The sequence below is a fragment of the Siphateles boraxobius genome, unplaced genomic scaffold, assembly GCF_051911475.1.
Source record: "Siphateles boraxobius isolate OS27281-9 unplaced genomic scaffold, OSU_SipBor_1 6, whole genome shotgun sequence".
Lineage (NCBI taxonomy): Eukaryota > Metazoa > Chordata > Actinopteri > Cypriniformes > Leuciscidae > Siphateles > Siphateles boraxobius.
The window spans coordinates 41,546,208-41,563,759 of record NW_027509186.1 but is presented as its reverse complement, the minus strand read 5'-3'; the positions used below and the strand labels follow the sequence as shown (position 1 = coordinate 41,563,759).

The window sequence follows — 17,552 nt, the reverse complement described above, 5'->3', positions numbered from 1 at the left end:
CTGTTTAGTAAACATTTTCATAGTGATCTGGTGTATTTTTTACTTTTTATTGTTCATACTATTGCATAAATGTTTACAAGTGTTTATACTGACTAAATCGAGTTTGTGTGTGTAAACACCGTCTGTCTAAAGGTCGATGTTGTACAAATAGTGATTGAGTGTTTTAAAATGGTTTGCTGCTGTTTGTCATTATAACAGTCTTCAGAAACATTAAAATCCTCTGGATTGAGCTAAATCAGGCGTAAAAAACCCTGTGAACTCAACAAGGCAAGTAAACGCTCATGATCAACTCTGAATACTGAAAAAATAATAGAGAAAAATACAAAGATCTGTGGTTGAATATATGCAGTTTAAAGATGTCAGGTGTTTTAGATTATGTTCATGAAAAGGTTTAGCCTACTTCAAACAAAACTTATGACTTACAGTAAATTATATCTACTGTAAGCTACGGTTCATGTATCTTTTACACCAGTAGATGGAGGTAATTGTGAAAATAGTCTCTTTTTTTCCATTTATGTATCAAACAGGTTGATTTACATCACATCTGCTGCGGTTTCTTGATGTCTGAATCAATGAGCTGGATAACGATTCTTCTTTTACTACATCTGACCTCAGCGCTCCAGTCACCAGGTTTGCTAACGTTCCCGTTAAGTTATTAAAACGTTATTATTGAATGTTCAAAACTTCCAGGTGTTTTTTTGTTGTTGTCATGTGATCGTTAAAGAAAATTATGAATCACAGGGAATGTTCAATTTGATCATTTTGCAAACATTAATATGCACTGTAAAATGTAGTTAGTTGAGTTTACTTAGAAAACTTGTGGAAACTGATTGCCTTAAATTTAGCAAGTAAATTAGCTCATAATTTTTGAGTTGATAAAACTACCTCTTAGTAGAGGTAACTACTTGGAAACCTTGAGTGTAACCCAATTTTACTTAAAGATTTAAGTACACTCAAACAAAACACTTTAGTGTCTTGGTCTTCTCTTGGACTGAAGCACAGGCTCTACTCTGTAACCTCACAAAAACGAACACAAACCCTTTATATCCCAACATTAAAGCTTAAAAGTATAATAATGTTTGCAGAGGTTTAGGAAACATGCTAAGGTTAAAAAAAGCAATGCTACAGCCAGTCATTCTGGCTGGAAATGTGTGTGCCGGTTGTGTCTGTTTTTGTTTTGGTCTGTGTGATCCCTCCCACTCCCAATTCATCCAATAGTATTTTCGACACCCTGGGTTGCCAGTTGGTGGGAAACACAGCGTATTGCAGCCATGGAAGCTAGATATTGCATATTCTACCTGAACTAAAACTAAAAAGCCTTGAGAGTCTGCAATAAAAACATTGTAAACGTATACAGTGGCCGAACAACTTACAGTGTAAGGCTTGTCGCCAGGGCCAGATTTACCTCATATTGTAACATAGGCAAAATACTTTTTGCTCCTCAAATACATAAAACGTTAGCCTTTATATGTTATAGCGGCACATTTGTAATGAGCCGCTGTCCAGATAGGGGAGAGCAACTGATGCATGAGTCCGTAGTATAGCTTCTTAGTTTATTTTCACAGAATAAAATTGAACAAAACAAACAGTTTAGTCATAGATTCGCAGATAATAACTCACGCGCACACGCCACCATTGACACACGATCTGAACCGCCCCCCCCCCCCCCCCACCCCCCACTTCCTTACAACCCTATCGAAATGCATAACCACAAGTCTCCATTCGAAAATTCAGTGCAAATACTCACAAATAATAATTATCAAACCTAAACTTGATTATATTCAAATTATTAAGTGAGTCCATTGAGTCCAAATATGAAATTGAAATGGCTCCAACTATTCCGGCCCCTAATTGTCAACTTGTGACAGTTCTAATAATTCATTCAAAAAGGAGTCCATAGTTCTTTCAAAAGTGTCAGAGTCTTATGATCTTATGGCCAGTTTCTTCATATTCTCGTGACATGTCGCTTAGGAAGCATAATTTGCTAATAGGTCTCTCCAGAATATTGTTTGTCCACACTTTAACTCGGCGTACCTTTTGCGGTCCGGGAAATTCAACCTAAAGGCCAATAATTCTGTGGGGAATGGAAGGCGTATTTGCTAATGACTATCTCATTTAACAACACAGTTGTTCACAATTTCCAGGAATCTCTGGGTCCTCAAAAGAAAATTCGGGTTTCTCATCTTATGCATGAGAAGTTGGCACAACTGGGGGAAGAAACAGCTCCAAACACACACACACACCAAATATGCCCCACAGAAGTACGATAACACACATCATTCCAGGAAATCCCTATGGGCTTCATCGCTGTATCTGAATAATATGAAGATTGAAACGCTTTGATTAAACATGACTAATAAACACACAAATGTCTTATTCTGTGTCAGAAACACATCATCTCACAGAAGGAGGAGCTCAACTGTCCTTAGGAAGTGAGTTTGGAGTAAAAGCATGTTATTAAATGTCTTTTGTTGGACCAGAGGTTCATAAATGCTTCTCATGTTTGTAAAGATGTTTGACACGTGTTGCTTTTTCAAATGTACGTTTATAAGAGACTCGAACTCGGTGCTTTCAGAGTGAGAAGCGTTTACAGAGCCGTACGTCACTGACAAGCAGCGCATTACAAACAATCACAGCCTTTGCGATTTCAACATCGCGATTAGCCAACTCGATTTAAGTGCGATTACATGGAAATTGCCATTAATCGTGCAGCGCTAGTTTAAATGAATTTCCTGGTGAAGATTTCCCCCTCAGAAAGTTTTTGTTTGTGAGGTAGGCTAGTACTTTTTCAAAGTTCAGGAACATTCGGGGGTGGGACTTGGGCGCTGAACATGCCGATTGGTTGAGTTCAAGCCGCATTTTGATTGGTTGACTCCATGCAGCATTCATTTCAACCACCATTTTAAAAAAATCAGTAGTGGTGCGTGCAGTCCTAAGTTTAGGCACTACCTTGCCTAATCTTCACAGTAATTTAAACCGCGGTGGAAACGCAGAAAGCAGTAGCGGTGAGCAGATCGAGGCTTCGTTAAACACTGAAACCGAATCAAATGTGCCATATTGTCCCTAGGCTTTGAAACAATCTGACACCCGTCTCCACAGTGACCCCTAGTGGTCAGAACAGTGTAAATGCAACAAAAACCCAGGCCAAACATGCATAAAAACACCTTTTACAATCTATTGCAAATTCTTTACTGAAAGTAAAATCTTTCAAATGCAATTATCTAATCATCTAATAAGATTATCATGTGTAAATGTGTTCTTTTATCAATTCTCAGGGTTTGTTTTGTTTGTCCTATGAATGGCTCATATTAAACAGGCCAAATAAGACTATTAACTACCTAATTTTAATTATACTAATGTCTAATTAAAATGTCTACAAATGAATAAAACTGATCAGAGATCAGGTAAACCCCACAGACACTTGTTCATTGGTTCTCAGTGACTCATCATGATCATGGGTTGACAGAGATCATCGCCTCCAGCGGTGAACCATTGAAATTTCCAAGTGTTTCAAAACAGTTATGACGTAATGAAGCCTCGTTTACTGAAATCACGTGACTCCGGCAGTTTGATACACGCTCCGAACCATTGATTCGGAACAAAAGATTCGTAAAGGCTTCAAAGCTTCATGAAGCAGTGTTTTGAAATTGCCATCATTAGAAAGCAACAGGTCTGAGGGGGAAAAAAAGTTCCTGGGACAAATTGTTCCGGGTAATTTCAGTGGAAACGCATTTTTGGATTTAACTTTTCTAGCATCATCCTCTCTCTTCACATCAGTCGGTGAACTAAGTGAGTCTCCATTCAATGAAGCATTTATGATTTGCTGCACTGTCAGATGTTTCTTAGATCATACTTGGCAAATTAGATGTTTTTTGCAGGCCTTTGTTAGATGTCCTTTTTTGAGACGAGCAAAACAAAGACCCATTTGTTTCCAAAGAATTCAATTTTATCCTCATGTGATGTGTTCGCCATTTTAACACAGGAGTTCATTGCATGATCACAGGCACAAAACAAACAGGGCTTACTAAAAGATGAGGATTTTCCTTTTGTTGACTATTCTCCTTTGATACTTCGATAGAAGAAACCGTGGTAACAAAACTTTTCCTGCAGGAACATTTATATGATGGAAGTTCAATCATCGACGTCTTTCTGATGTTAGAATTTGTTTTCAGGTCTTGAATCTCTCCAAAGACTGGATCAAGAAGAATATTAGCTTGTTTCTTAATGAAAGCTACAAAGTCTGAATTTCTTTGAGTGAATTCCAGAATTTCACTATTTCTCTTATCTTATAAGGAAGCCTAGACAATTATTTGTAGAGTTGAGTTTACCATTCAATCTGTTAGCCAGATCTTGTGCTGAATCCTCTGAGGTAGATTGCATAACTATACAATGCTTTTCCATCATCGGAGCGAATGTTACCCCGTTTTAAAGCTTTCTCCATCTATGCACTAGCAATCTTAAATTTATCTCCAAAATTGTGCTTTAGAAATCTTTGAAAATCTGCTAGCGTTCATGTAGAGACAACTTCAAATAAGCTCAAGAACTCAAACTGTACCAGATAATCCGTTTTCTCCTCAATATTATCTATGAAAGACCTCATGAAAGGTCTATATTCCAGGGGATCATCAGGAGGTGAGGCTTGTTTCTTCCGGGTCACGAGTAAATCACCCATATTGCTTTGTCTTTGCAGAACAGGACCAAGATCAACACGGGCAATGTTGGTGTTACCGGCTTCACTATGTGTGATGTTGTAGTTGTAGCTGCAGTTGCTGTTTGATTAGCAAGCTTGGAAGATGTTTGCGTTCAATGAGGAATCCTTCGCAGAGTTGTTTTAGGAATTGTTCCAATCCTCGTAAAATGTAGAGATGATTCAGACTCAATGAGCAAAGACGTTTTTTTTCCAGAGCTTTATCCAGATATTTGTTCATAGCATTTCCTAATTTGATAGATGAGTGAGAACTAGGTTGTGAACTTGCTTCGGAAATCTCCAACACCTTTAATTTTGCATTCACAGCCTCTATTTCATACAGCAACTGAAAAGCTTCCTTAGATTGCAGCTTTTTCCAACTCAAGCACCTGTTTCATTTCAAGAGCTTCAGCACGAGCAAAAAAAGCTGCTTTATCGGCTGCAATTTTACACACGAGCCGGCAGAATTGAACTGGGTCTCGGTTTATTTTGATCTTTTTGAACCTTTAGAGACATTGGATGCATTTTCAATAGGCTCAATCAAAGTCTGTGGATCAGATTGGTTATTTTTCCACAGCTCTAATTCATTCGAGAACTTGGTTTAAGTGACCCTTACCAGCTAAAACCAGCCAATCCTTTCACTTTCTTTGACATCATCAGATAAAAGCAATTGTACAGACTCGTGCACTTAATAAAACTCATTTAAAGCTCTTTGAAATTCAATTCCACTGACTTTGTCAGCATTGCTCCCATCAACCATCAAAGCGTTCAATTCATTTATTTTTCTTGCACAGGCCCCAAGCTTGCTTGCTAATTGATTTAAAACGTTCAATTGCAATATCAGTGCCTTCAATGTCAGTCATCATAGACACTTCCTGTTATTCACACTCGCTTTGTGGGTTTGGCTAAGAGTGTATTCATCTGTAACCTTTGTTTATTGATCAGAATGAGAATCAAGCTTGCATCCAAATAACTGGCTTAAATCTTTGGCCCAAATTAAACAACTTTTAACCACCTTGCAAGACTGCTCATCATCAAGCCTCAAAACATGTGCACATGTGCCGATAATCTTGCTTTGAACACTCGTAAAGTTCATAGACAGCTTTCAATACACGCCATATCAGATCATCACAGCTTAATCACACTTCCATCGCAGCTCGGCCGAGAGCATAATAATCCATAATAAAAACTTGCCAAAAGGCTACTCACCGCACAGCATGTTCAAACAGCGTCTTTGTGAAGTCAGATCCAGCGCTGTATATCATCTTAATCTTCACATCGATTGACAGTTTATCGGCTCGTTGCGCACGATCCGCTTCCGCGTCTTCACGCGATTCTCGGACTTCAATATAGCGGCACATTTGTAATGAGCCGCTGTCCAGATAGGGGAGAGCAACTGATGCATGAGTCGTAATATAGCTTCTTAGTAGTTTATTTTCGACGAATGAAAGTGAATAAAGCAAACGGTTGAGTCATAGCTTCGCAGATATTAGGCTTGTTCGACTTGAACCGGCGCTGCACAGACCGATCGGTTTATGACATCAAAGTACCGCGAGAGCACTTCAAACGCATAAGGAGTTGTCTACTTTCTATTCGCTCTCGCGGTACTTTGATGTCATAAACCGATCGGTCTGTGCAGCGTCGGTTCAACTCGAACAAGCCTAATAACTCACACACACACGCCATTGACACAGATTATGGAAATTATATCCGAACCCCAACACACACACACACACACACACACACACACACACACTTACAGCCCGATCGAAATACATAACCAGTCTCCATTTGAAGATTCATAACATTCAGTGCAAATACTCACAAATAATAGGCCTACATAAATAATATTTATCTAACTTAAACTTGATTATATTCGAATTATTAAATCACTTCAAATATATGAAATGGAAATGTCTCTAACATATAGTCTAGTGAGTTAAAAAAAACTCTACTTATTCAAAGCCAATACTTTATCTACCCTTGCATTGCATTGCAAACAAGCAGAGGCTCCAAACTTCGCAATAGCGGCAGGGCGGAGTTACGAGGTTTGATTGACAGTTTATGTATCCAATGGAGATATGAGGTTTAGTCAGGAACTCTTTTTAATACTTTTCATTGGCCAAAATATTTGCAAAACCCAAAGAGAGACATAAAGGGTGGACAATAGTACGGGTTTCTGCCCAATATTTTACATTTTGTTCATTTATTGTCTTACAGAGTTTTAGTACTAGGGTGAAATAATATATATATATATATATATATATATATATATGTGGCTTTGCATAAACCCTGTTTGTCGCTTTGAGAGAACTTTGCCAGAACGTTCCCTGTTAGCTGGGTATGTTTTCATTAAACCTGCCGTGTGTTCAGTGTTTCTGGACAGGCGTGATGCTGTTCGTCTGCTCAGGACTCGAAGAGCAAACGTCTTCCTGGAGGAGATGAAGCCTGGGAATCTGGAGCGCGAGTGTTACGAGGAGCTGTGCTCTCTGGAGGAGGCGGCCGAGATCTTCCAGAGCAGAGAGAAAACGGTACAGTCACATGATCTGGTCTCACTTTGATATCTCTAAATCTCTTTACTGTTTGTGCTTCCATTAAATTTTCCAGATTAACAAGTAATGGTTCTTTATGATCTTTACAGAACACATTTAGTTTGGTTCATCTTTTTAAAGTCACCTTGAAACAGAAGTTGCCGTATATCTGAGTGAAATGCTTCTGGAACAAGAACAAATGTGGGCGGGGCTTGATTTTGTGGGGACTTATAGGGTTCTTGCGTTGCTATATGGTTCTTTAAAGTTCCTGATGATTCATTAAGTACTACAGATCAATGTTTTGGTTTCTGAGTTCTTTATAAAGCACATGAACATCCAGGTGGGTTTCTTAAAAAGTTCTTTTTTATTTAAAAAATGTTAGTTTTTTTAACAACATACACATATAGAGGATCACAATGTATTCAACTATTATCTTTCACATTCATAAATCATAAATGATAATAATATTTTTTTTTTTGTTTACAGGGGATAACTTACAAAAAAGAAATCCCAAAAGAAAAGGATAAAAAATTCTATACATTCCGTTTTGCATTTTTATTTCACTTACTCGAATTCTTCTATGACATCACACTGCAAAAACATCTTTAGTTCTAAACGGAACTTTCATTGTTATGAGTGCAATGACATCACTGTCCTCTGACTTCTCGTGTTCTTTTAGATGGAGTTCTGGTACAGATATCGGAGTAAGTGTTGTGCTGGGAGTCTTTTACTGTCGTACTCTTCTAAATGAGCCGTGTTGAGGTAAGGTGCTGAGGTAAATGTGTTGTTTAGATGGGAACCTGTGTCGCTTTAACCCGTGTGTGAACGGAGGGATCTGCAGTGAGAGTCGAGGTGTTCACGAGTGTCTCTGTCCTCCACAGTACAGCGGACACAACTGTCAAACAGGTTCACTAGTACTCACTTATTCTGCATGATACTAATGATCGTATGGATGCCCTAGTGGAAAACAAGTATACTTTATTGTATTTGAAATATATTTCCTTTTTCAACAGTACATTGTAAATATACTAACAAAATGTCTTACTATCTTTAAATATATTAAAAGTATATTAGCATCATGCTTCTACCTATTTTCACAATTCAACTTTTAACACACTTTAAAATAATTGTACTTTAGTATGTTTTCTAAAAATATATTTTAGAAAAATATACTTGAAGTGAAAATTCTGTTTATTTTTTAAAAGTGTATTTATTTGCACTTTATTTTAAATATATTTCAGGTGTGTGCTGAAAATGATAATTGTAACAATACTGGTGCAATATACAATAGTATAGTGTACAAAGTCTAGCTAAGTAATATTTGTTTATTAATGTGCATTTGTTTTTGAAGACAAAGTGTGCAATTTGTAGTATTTGAAATAAGCCAAAGGTATTAATAAGCAAATACTTTTTACTCAAATATAATACACTTATGGTATATTTTTTGTATGTTTCGAAGACACTCGTAATGAATTTGTAATGTACTTGTAACACAAATAAAGTACACTTTAATCGTAAGAATTTATATGAATTGGGCAACTCGTAAAATATGCACAATTTAGCAAAAATCATACAAATTCGTACGAGTGAGGTCGTGTGAATTGATACGAATTAGCCACCTTGTAAAATTCATACGAATTGTTCCACTTTAGCACACAAAAGTACACTAAATATCAGAGCCAATTTAATTACAACTATAATATACTTAGTACAAAATTAGTTGTTCCAAAAAAGCACACATCATCAACACACTTGAAGTAAACTGAATTAGTCTGGCTGCAAGTTTTCTTAGTAGCACCTCAATGCAGTACATGAGATCCACGGGGAGGAGTCGGATCAAGATCCAAGGGGTGGAGATGGGTAGGATTAGGAGTGGGTTTAGGGATTAGGAGTGGGTTTAGGGATTAGGGGTGGGTTTAGGGATTAGGAGTGGGTTTAGGGATTAGGAGTGGGTTTAGGGATTAGGAGTGGGTTTAGGGATTAGGGGTGGGTTTAGGGATTAGGAGTGGGTTTAGGGATTAGAGGTGGGTTTAGGGATTAGGAGTGGGTTTAGGGATTAGGGGTGGGTTTAGGGATTAGGGGTGGGTTTAGGGATTAGGGGTGGGTTTAGGGATTAGGAGTGGGTTTAGGGATTAGGAGTGGGTTTAGGGATTAGGAGTGGGTTTAGGGATTAGGAGTGGGTTTAGGGATTAGAGGTGGGTTTAGGGATTAGGGGTGGGTTTAGGGATTAGGAGTGGGTTTAGGGATTAGAGGTGGGTTTAGGGATTAGGAGTGGGTTTAGGGATTAGGGGTGGATTTAGGGATTAGGAGTGGGTTTAGGGATTAGGAGTGGGTTTAGGGATTAGGGGTGGGTTTAGGGATCAGGGGGCGGAGATGGGTAGGTTTAGGTGTGAGTTTAGGGATTAGGGGTGGGTTTAGGGATTAGGTGGCGGAGATGGGTAGGTTTAGGTATATGTATGGTGGGAGGAGTTGGATCTGGATCCGACTCCTCCCCGTGGATTTCATGTTCTGCAGTGAGGACCATCTCAGTTTTAGCATTTTTTTTTCACCAGGGTGCTCATAAATATTTCCTCACAGATAGCAGACAGTGAGTGTGTGTGTGTGTGTGTGTGTGTGTGTGTTCAGAGGTGTTTGACTGCAGATATAAGAACGGAGGGTGTCTGCACTTCTGCAGCTCAGAGCAGACTCCAGGTGTTGTGTGCAGATGTGCAGACGGCTATCAGCTGGATGAAGACCTACGCAGCTGCAATCCATCAGGTACAAACACACACACAGCTGTGCAACAAAAGAGATCAGCTCAATCATTCAAATTTTAAAGGTGAATCTCACCAAGCATGTCCTTAAAATCAAGGAAATTCAATATTTTGAGCATTATTAAGAGAATGTGCAAAGAAAGGGATTGCTAACCGCACAGGTTTCACTCTTGCATTTTTTTTTTGCACTATATGCAGTTTATACAATAAAAATATTTTTGTTAGACCTTCATAGTGAATATTTTCCAGTCTGAATCTAACTCAGTTTACGGTTTGCAATCCCTTTGTTTGCGTTAATTTTTTATTTATTTTTTGGCTCGATGCACATGAAGCAACATAATTTTCAGTTAGAGTGCAACAATTGTGTGTGTTGTTTTTTTTTTTACAGTATTATTGATATACTTGTATAGCTTATTTTATAATCTGTTTTATTTTTCATTGAATTTGTTTCTGGAATTTTTCTTAACTGTCCATATAATTTTAATTTTTTGCTTTAGTTTATTCAGTATTAGTTATTTTAGAGAACTTACACTAAAAATTTGAAATTTTGGTAACCAGCTGAAATAAATTAAGCTTTTTATATTTGATTTTTTTTAGTCAATGTAGATTTCATTTCAAGTAATGAAAATGTGTTTTGATGGTTTTAGTTAAACTATTATAAATAATAATTATAAATAATAACTGATATATATATATACATATATATATATATATATATATATATATACATATATATATATGCATAATTTTGCTAAAACAAAATATTATTTATTATTTCTCGTACTTTTTGGCGAAATATGCACTTTTTTTTTTTACAGCTTTCATGATGTTTTTTTATAAATGTAAACAGTATACCTGAACAAATCTAGATGTTTCTGTGTGTGCCTGTGTTTTTGTGTGTGTCTGTATATATATGTGTGTGTGTGTGTGTGTGTGTTAGTGCAGTACCCCTGTGGGAAACAATGGAGTGGTGGGATCATGTCTCGCTCTCTTGATGATATGAGCACCACAGACCCTGATGATGTAAACCACACCCACACCGTGACAAACTCCTCCCACTCATTACATCACAACAGAAGTTCACTGGACAACTCGACTCTCCCGCCAAACCAAACCACACTTCAACAAGCCAAACCTGCTTCACAGGATGAACTCTCAGAGACAGGAAGTGACATCACAGGTGCAAATGAGGATACGCGTATTGTTGGAGGTCAGCTGCAGGGTCAGGGCGGGAGTCCGTGGCAGGTGGGCCGAATCTGATCCTTCACATGACCTTTAAGGTCCTTGCACACTGAGTCCGAAATTTCCGTATGCGTTTTTTCATATTCGTGATTCGGTGGCTCTGAATTGTCAAAACACCATTCAAGCTGCTTGCGACAGATGCGAACAACGCAGAAAATCGACGCCGATTCAAATTTTTCTATGACGGACGAAAATTTCGGAAGCAGTGTGCAAGCGTGATTGACATAACGTGAGGTCGTATTTATTTTTTTAGGTGCGAAAATTCTGCTTTTTCTGTTTCGTGCGTCATTAAAATGTTTTTGAATCCGGTTCGATTTTCTGCGTTTCCGCATCCGTAGCAAGCATTTTAAGAGGTGTTTTGACAATTCAGAGCCACTGAATGACGAACATGAAAAAACGCATAAGAAAATTTCAGACTCAGTGTGCAAGGACCTTAACACTTTGAATGAAAACGCTGCAGGTTCTTCTTCGTCGTGAGGATGAGCACGGTTTCTGCGGCGGCTCTCTGATCGATCTGCGCTGGGTGGTGACGGCAGCACACTGTCTCCAGCAAACACCAAATCATGTGACCGTCGGTGAGTGACGTCTGTCTGTTGGGACCCTTCATGTTACATATGAGGCTTGTGTTGCAGTGTTCGGAAAAGAGGTTATCACATAACAATTTTGAACGGACGTGTATGAAAGCTTGTTTGTACCTTTTTCAGATTTTGTGCTGAACCCAGACATGAACTTAACTTATTCACACACACACAGGAGACTACGATAAGATGCGTCCCGACAAAGACGAGCAGACGATCAAAGTTGAGAAGGTGGTCCTCCACCCTCATTTCCACGAATACACCTTCGACAGTGACATCGCCCTGCTGTACCTGTCTGACCCCGTTACCCCGGGGCCGTTCGCCGCTCCGGTTTGCCTTCCAGACGCCAACCTGGCGGAGCGACTCCTAAAGCCCGGAGAACAGGGCCTGGTGACGGGATGGGGTGCGTGGACAATTTTTCTGCTTTCGCATCTTTCGCACCTGATTTAAGTCTACCTGTATTGTCTACTTATCGACCGACGTCCCGAAACGTCTCCTGATCGAAGTTAGTTTACCTGGGTCTAGTCTACTAAGCGACGTCCCTAAACGTCTCCTGATCGATGTTAGTTATCCTGGGTCTCGTCAACTAATCGACATCCCGAAACGTCTCCTTTACGAAGTTAGTTTACCTGGGTCTTGTCTACTAATCGACGTCCCTAAACGTCTCCTGATCGACGTTAGTTTATCTGGGTCTCGTCTACTAATCGACGTCCCTAAACGTTTCATGATTGACGTTAGTTTACCTGGGTCTCGTCTACTAATCGACGTCCCTAAAAGTCTCCTGATCGACATTAGTTTTCCTGGGACTCGTCTACTAATTGACATCCCTAAACGTCTCCTGATCGACGTTAATTTACCTGGGTCTCGTCTACTAATCGACGTCCCTAAACGTCTCCTGATCGATGTTAGTTTTCCTGGGTCTCGTCTACTAATCGACGTCCCGAAACGTCTCCTTAACGAAGTTAGTTTACCTGGGTCTTGTCTACTAATCGACATCCCTAAACGCCTCCTGATCAATGTTAGTTTTCCTGGGTCTCGTCTACTAATCGACGTCCCGAAACGTCTCCTTAACGAAGTTAGTTTACCTGGGTCTTGTCTACTAATCGACGTCCCTAAACGTCTCCTGATCGACATTAGTTTTCCTGGGTCTAGTCTACTAATCGACGTCCCTAAACATCTCCTGATCGACGTCAGTTTTCCTGGATCTCGTCTACTAATCGACATCCCTAAACGTCTCCTGATCGACATTAGTTTTCCTTGGTCTCGTCTACTAATCGACATCCCTAAACGTCTCCTGATAGACGTTAGTTTTCCTGGATTTCTCCAACTAATTGAAGTCCCTAAATGTCTCCTGATCGACGTCAGTTTTCCTGGGTCTCGTCTACTAATCGACATCCCTAAACGTCTCCTGATCGACATTAGTTTTCCTGGGTCTCGTCTACTAAACGACGTCCCTAAACGTCTCCTGATCGATGTTAGTTTTCCTGGATCTCGTCTACTAATCGACATCCCTAAACGTCTCCTGATAGACGTTAGTTTTCCTGGATCTCTCCAACTAATTGAAGTCCCTAAATGTCTCCTGATCGACGTCAGTTTTCCTGGGTCTCGTCTACTAATCGACTTCCCTAAACGTCTCCTGATCGATGTTAGTTTTCCTGGGTCTCGTCTACTAATGGACATCCCTAAACGTCTCCTGATCAATGTTAGTTTTCCTGGGTCTCGTCTACTAATCGACATCCCTAAACCTCTCCTGATCGACATCAGTTTTCCTGGGTCTTGTCTACTAATCGACATCCCTAAACGTCTCCTGATCGACATTAGTTTTCCTGGATCTCGTCAACTAATCGACATCCCTAAACGTCTCCTGATCGACGTCAGTTTTCCTGGGTCTCGTCTACTAATCGACATCCCTAAACGTCTCCTGATCGATTTTAGTTTTCCTGGATCTCGTCAACTAATCGACATCCCAAAACATCTCCTGATCGATTTTAGTTTACCTGGGTCTTGTCTACTAATCGACGTCCCTAAACGTTTCCTGATCGACATTAGTTTTCCTGGGACTCGTCTACCAATTGACATCCCTAAACGTCTCCTGATCAACGTTAGTTTAACTGGGTCTCGTCTACTAATCGACGTCCCTAAACGTCTCCTGATTGATGTTAGTTTTCCTGGGTCTCGTCTAGTAATCGACGTCCCTAAACGTCTCCTGATCGACTTTAGTTTTCCTGGGACTCGTCTACCAATTGACATCCCTAAACGTCTCCTGATCGACGTTAGTTTTCCTTGGACTCGTCTACCAATTGACATCCCTAAACGTCTCCTGATCGACGTTAGTTTAACTGGGTCTCGTCTACTAATCGACATCCCTAAACGTCTCCTGATCGATGTTAGTTTTCCTGGGTCTCGTCTACTAATCGACGTCCCTAAACGTTTCCTGATCGACGTTAGTTTTTCTGGGACTCGTCTACCAATTGACATCCCTAAACGTCTCCTGATCGACATTAGTTTTCCTGGGACTCGTCTACCAATTGACATCCCTAAACGTCTCCTGATCGACGTTAGTTTAACTGGGTCTCGTCTACTAATCGACATCCCTAAACGTCTCCTGATCGATGTTAGTTTTCCTGGGTCTCGTCTACTAATCGACGTTCCTAAACGTCTCCTTAATGAAGTTTGTTTACCTGGGTCTTGTCTACTAATCGACGTCCCTAAACGTCTCCTGATCGACATTAGTTTTCCCTTGTCTCGTCTACTAATTGACGTCCCTAAACGTCTCCTTAACAAAGTTAGTTTTCCTGGATCTCGCCAACTAATTGACGTCCCTAAACGTCTACTGATGGACGTCAGTTTTCCTGGGTCTCGTCTACTAATCGACATCCCTAAACGTCTCCTGATCGATATTAGTTTTCCTGGATCTCGTCAACTAATCGACATCCCTAAACGTCTCCTGATCGACATTAGTTTTCCTGGATCTCGTCAAATAATTGACGTCCCTAAACGTCTCCTGATCGACGTCAGTTTTCCTGGGTCTCGTCAACTAATTGACGTCCCTAAACGTCTCCTGATCGACGTCAGTTTTCCTGGGTCTCGTCAACTAATTGACGTCCCTAAACGTCTCCTGATCGACGTTAGTTTTCCTGGGTCTCGTCTACTAAACGACGTCCCTAAACGTCTCCTGATCAATGTTAGTTTTCCTGGGTCTCGTCAACTAATTGACGTCCCTAAACGTCTCCTGATCGACGTCAGTTTTCCTGGGTCTCGTCAACTAATTGACGTCCCTAAACGTCTCCTGATCGACGTCAGTTTTCCTGGGTCTCGTCAACTAATCGACGTCCCTAAACGTCTCCTGATCGACGTCAGTTTTCCTGGGTCTCGTCTACTAAACGACGTCCCTAAACGTCTCCTGATCAACGTTAGTTTTCCTGGGTCTCGTCAAGTAATCGACGTCCCGAAACGTCTCCTGATCGACGTCAGTTTTCCTGGGTCTCGTCTACTAAACGACGTCCCTAAACATCTCCTGATCAATGTTAGTTTTCCTGGGTCTCGTCAAGTAATCGACGTCCCTAAACGTCTCCTGATCGACGTTAGTTTTCTTGGATCTCGTCAACTAATCGACGTCCCTAAACGTCTCCTGATTGACGTTAGTTTTCCTGGGTCTCGTCTACTAAACTACGTCCCTAAACGTCTCCTGATCGACATTAGTTTTCCTGGATCTCGTCTACTAATCGACATCCCTAAACGTCTCCTGATCGACGTTAGTTTTCCTGGGTCTCGTCTACTAATCGACATCCCTAAACGTCTCCTGATCGACGTTAGTTTTCCTGGGTCTTGTCTTCTAATCGACGTCCCTAAACGTCTCCTGATCGACGTTAGTTTTCCTGGGTCTTGTCTTCTAATCGACGTCCCTAAACGTCTCCTGATCGACGTTAGTTTTCCTGGGTCTTGTCTTCTAATCGACGTCCCTAAACATCTCCTGATCGACGTTAGTTTTCCTGGGTCTTGTCTTCTAATCGGCGTCCCCGTTCAATAATATTTATACGCTAGCGTGTCTCCTAATTGAGTCCCCTAAACCTATCTTGCTGCGCAGCATTAACTAGACAAACTCCAGACAATGCCTTTGAATTTACTTTAATCACGGCCGGAGGATCTCAGACAAATTTCGGAGAAAATCCCCCCAGCAAAAAGAATTTTTTATAGATTAGGAGAATAGCAAAAGAGACATGATATACATAATCATTTTTCAAAATTATACATTTAAATATACAATTATATACATAATTTCCCTACAATTTGATTGGTTCTTCATATGCAAACCCTTCTGTTACTAGGTAGAAGCAAACTCTGTTTTCTCGATTGCTTCACTTTGTTCTTTAATCACGAGTTTATAAATTACATAGCTGTCTAGTTTCATTTCCCCTTTTTGTTATATCCAGACATGATTCACTAACACACACACTCAGTCACGAATTTATACCAAAGGTTTTGGAAACATTTAGGATTCAAAAGCATAGAAATGTTATTCCCGCAAGGAAAATAAATGTTAGTTATTATTAATTTAAAAACTCCATCGCAGGTGCGACTCGCTTCCTACAGCGCTCCTCTCGATTCCTGAGGAAGGTGCTGCTCCCGGTGGTGGATCAGATGAACTGCATCAACTCCACGGAGCAGGTGATCACGGATAACATGTTCTGCGCGGGATATCTGATGGCGGAGAAGGACGCGTGTACGGGCGACAGCGGGGGACCCTTCGTCGTCAACTACCGGGGCACGTGGTTCCTGGCCGGGGTCGTCAGCTGGGGCGAGAGATGCGCTGCCGAGGGCAAATACGGGGTTTATACACGACTGGGAAACTATTTATCCTGGATACGGGAGGAGATGATGAAAGAGGAATCCAGACAAAATCAGACTGCGAAAGTACAGTGAATATTAGCGCCCATTATGCATTAACTAACGATGAGCTATTACAAGTTTTAATTAATCTTTGTTAGTGTTAGTTCATAAAAATACAACTGTTCATTGTTAGTTCTTGTTATGCTGTAAAAAAAAAAAATTTTGGAAGTTGTAAATAAAACAAAGATTATTAGACTGTTTTACAAGAAAATATGATTTCAATACTTATACTTTAATTTTTTTGTGTAATTGATATTTACTTGCAATTTTTAGAGCGAAAACTGTTTCTTCACCATTTTTTTCAGTGTAGCTCAGGTCCATTAAATATATTAACAGCATAACTTTTGATTTTAATAATATACTTAGATTAATAAATGCTTTAGAAGTATTGTTCATTGTTAGTTCATGTTAACTAATGAAATTGTAGTGTTAACGATGTTTTGCTTGTTTAGTGCTTTTTTTTCGGCTCTTAAATTTTCATACAAACAAAAACATGTTTTCTGACATGGATATGCAAGAAATAAAAGAAATCAAGTAACTCTTAAAAATAAAAATGTGCAAAAATGTGTCCATTTGTGTGTGTTTCTCAAAATACACATAAGTGTGTGTGTATATATATAATAATAGATTTCAAAATATTTATATATTATAAAATATTTACATAAATATATTTTTCATAATATTTTGGTCACTTTTTAAAATGCATTTAGCCAGAATGTACTTTATTAATTTGAAATATACATTTCTTTAAGCCATGCTGCTTACATGTATTTGGCCAGAAAAAAAAAATATTTTCATGGATTTTCGTATAAAATTTATATACTTGGATATTTCCAGTAGTTCTGGATCTTGAGGAATTGACTTCTGCAAT

At 39.6% G+C, this 17,552-nt stretch overlaps 1 protein-coding gene across 2 annotated transcripts; it reads left to right on the top strand.

The window, feature by feature from the left end:
• Positions 1 to 508: 508 nt before the first annotated feature.
• On the top strand, positions 509 to 17,249 carry LOC143715393 (coagulation factor IX). Of its 2 annotated transcripts, none has more exons than XM_077207147.1 (9): positions 509 to 630; positions 7,061 to 7,218; positions 7,898 to 7,922; positions 8,011 to 8,124; positions 9,844 to 9,975; positions 10,912 to 11,216; positions 11,674 to 11,788; positions 11,967 to 12,194; positions 16,365 to 17,249. In XM_077207147.1, exons 1-9 carry the CDS (start codon positions 561 to 563, stop codon positions 16,712 to 16,714), a joined length of 1,497 nt encoding a protein of 498 aa, XP_077063262.1. In that variant the 5' UTR covers positions 509 to 560; the 3' UTR covers positions 16,715 to 17,249. The 2 variants fall into 2 exon arrangements, with proteins under 2 accessions (XP_077063262.1, XP_077063263.1); XM_077207148.1 differs by having other exon boundaries at positions 16,385 to 16,611.
• The last annotated feature ends 303 nt before the right edge of the window (positions 17,250 to 17,552 follow it).

Bases quoted from the DNA above. Each gene is read 5' to 3' on its own strand.
- LOC143715393 (XM_077207147.1), top strand. From the start codon at position 561: ATGTCTGAATCAATGAGCTGGATAACGATTCTTCTTTTACTACATCTG. The intron at 631-7,060 runs GTTTGCTAACGT...CCGTGTGTTCAG, and splicing joins CTCAGCGCTCCAGTCACCAG to TGTTTCTGGACAGGCGTGAT. The intron at 7,923-8,010 runs GTAAGTGTTGTG...TGTGTTGTTTAG, and splicing joins GTTCTGGTACAGATATCGGA to ATGGGAACCTGTGTCGCTTT.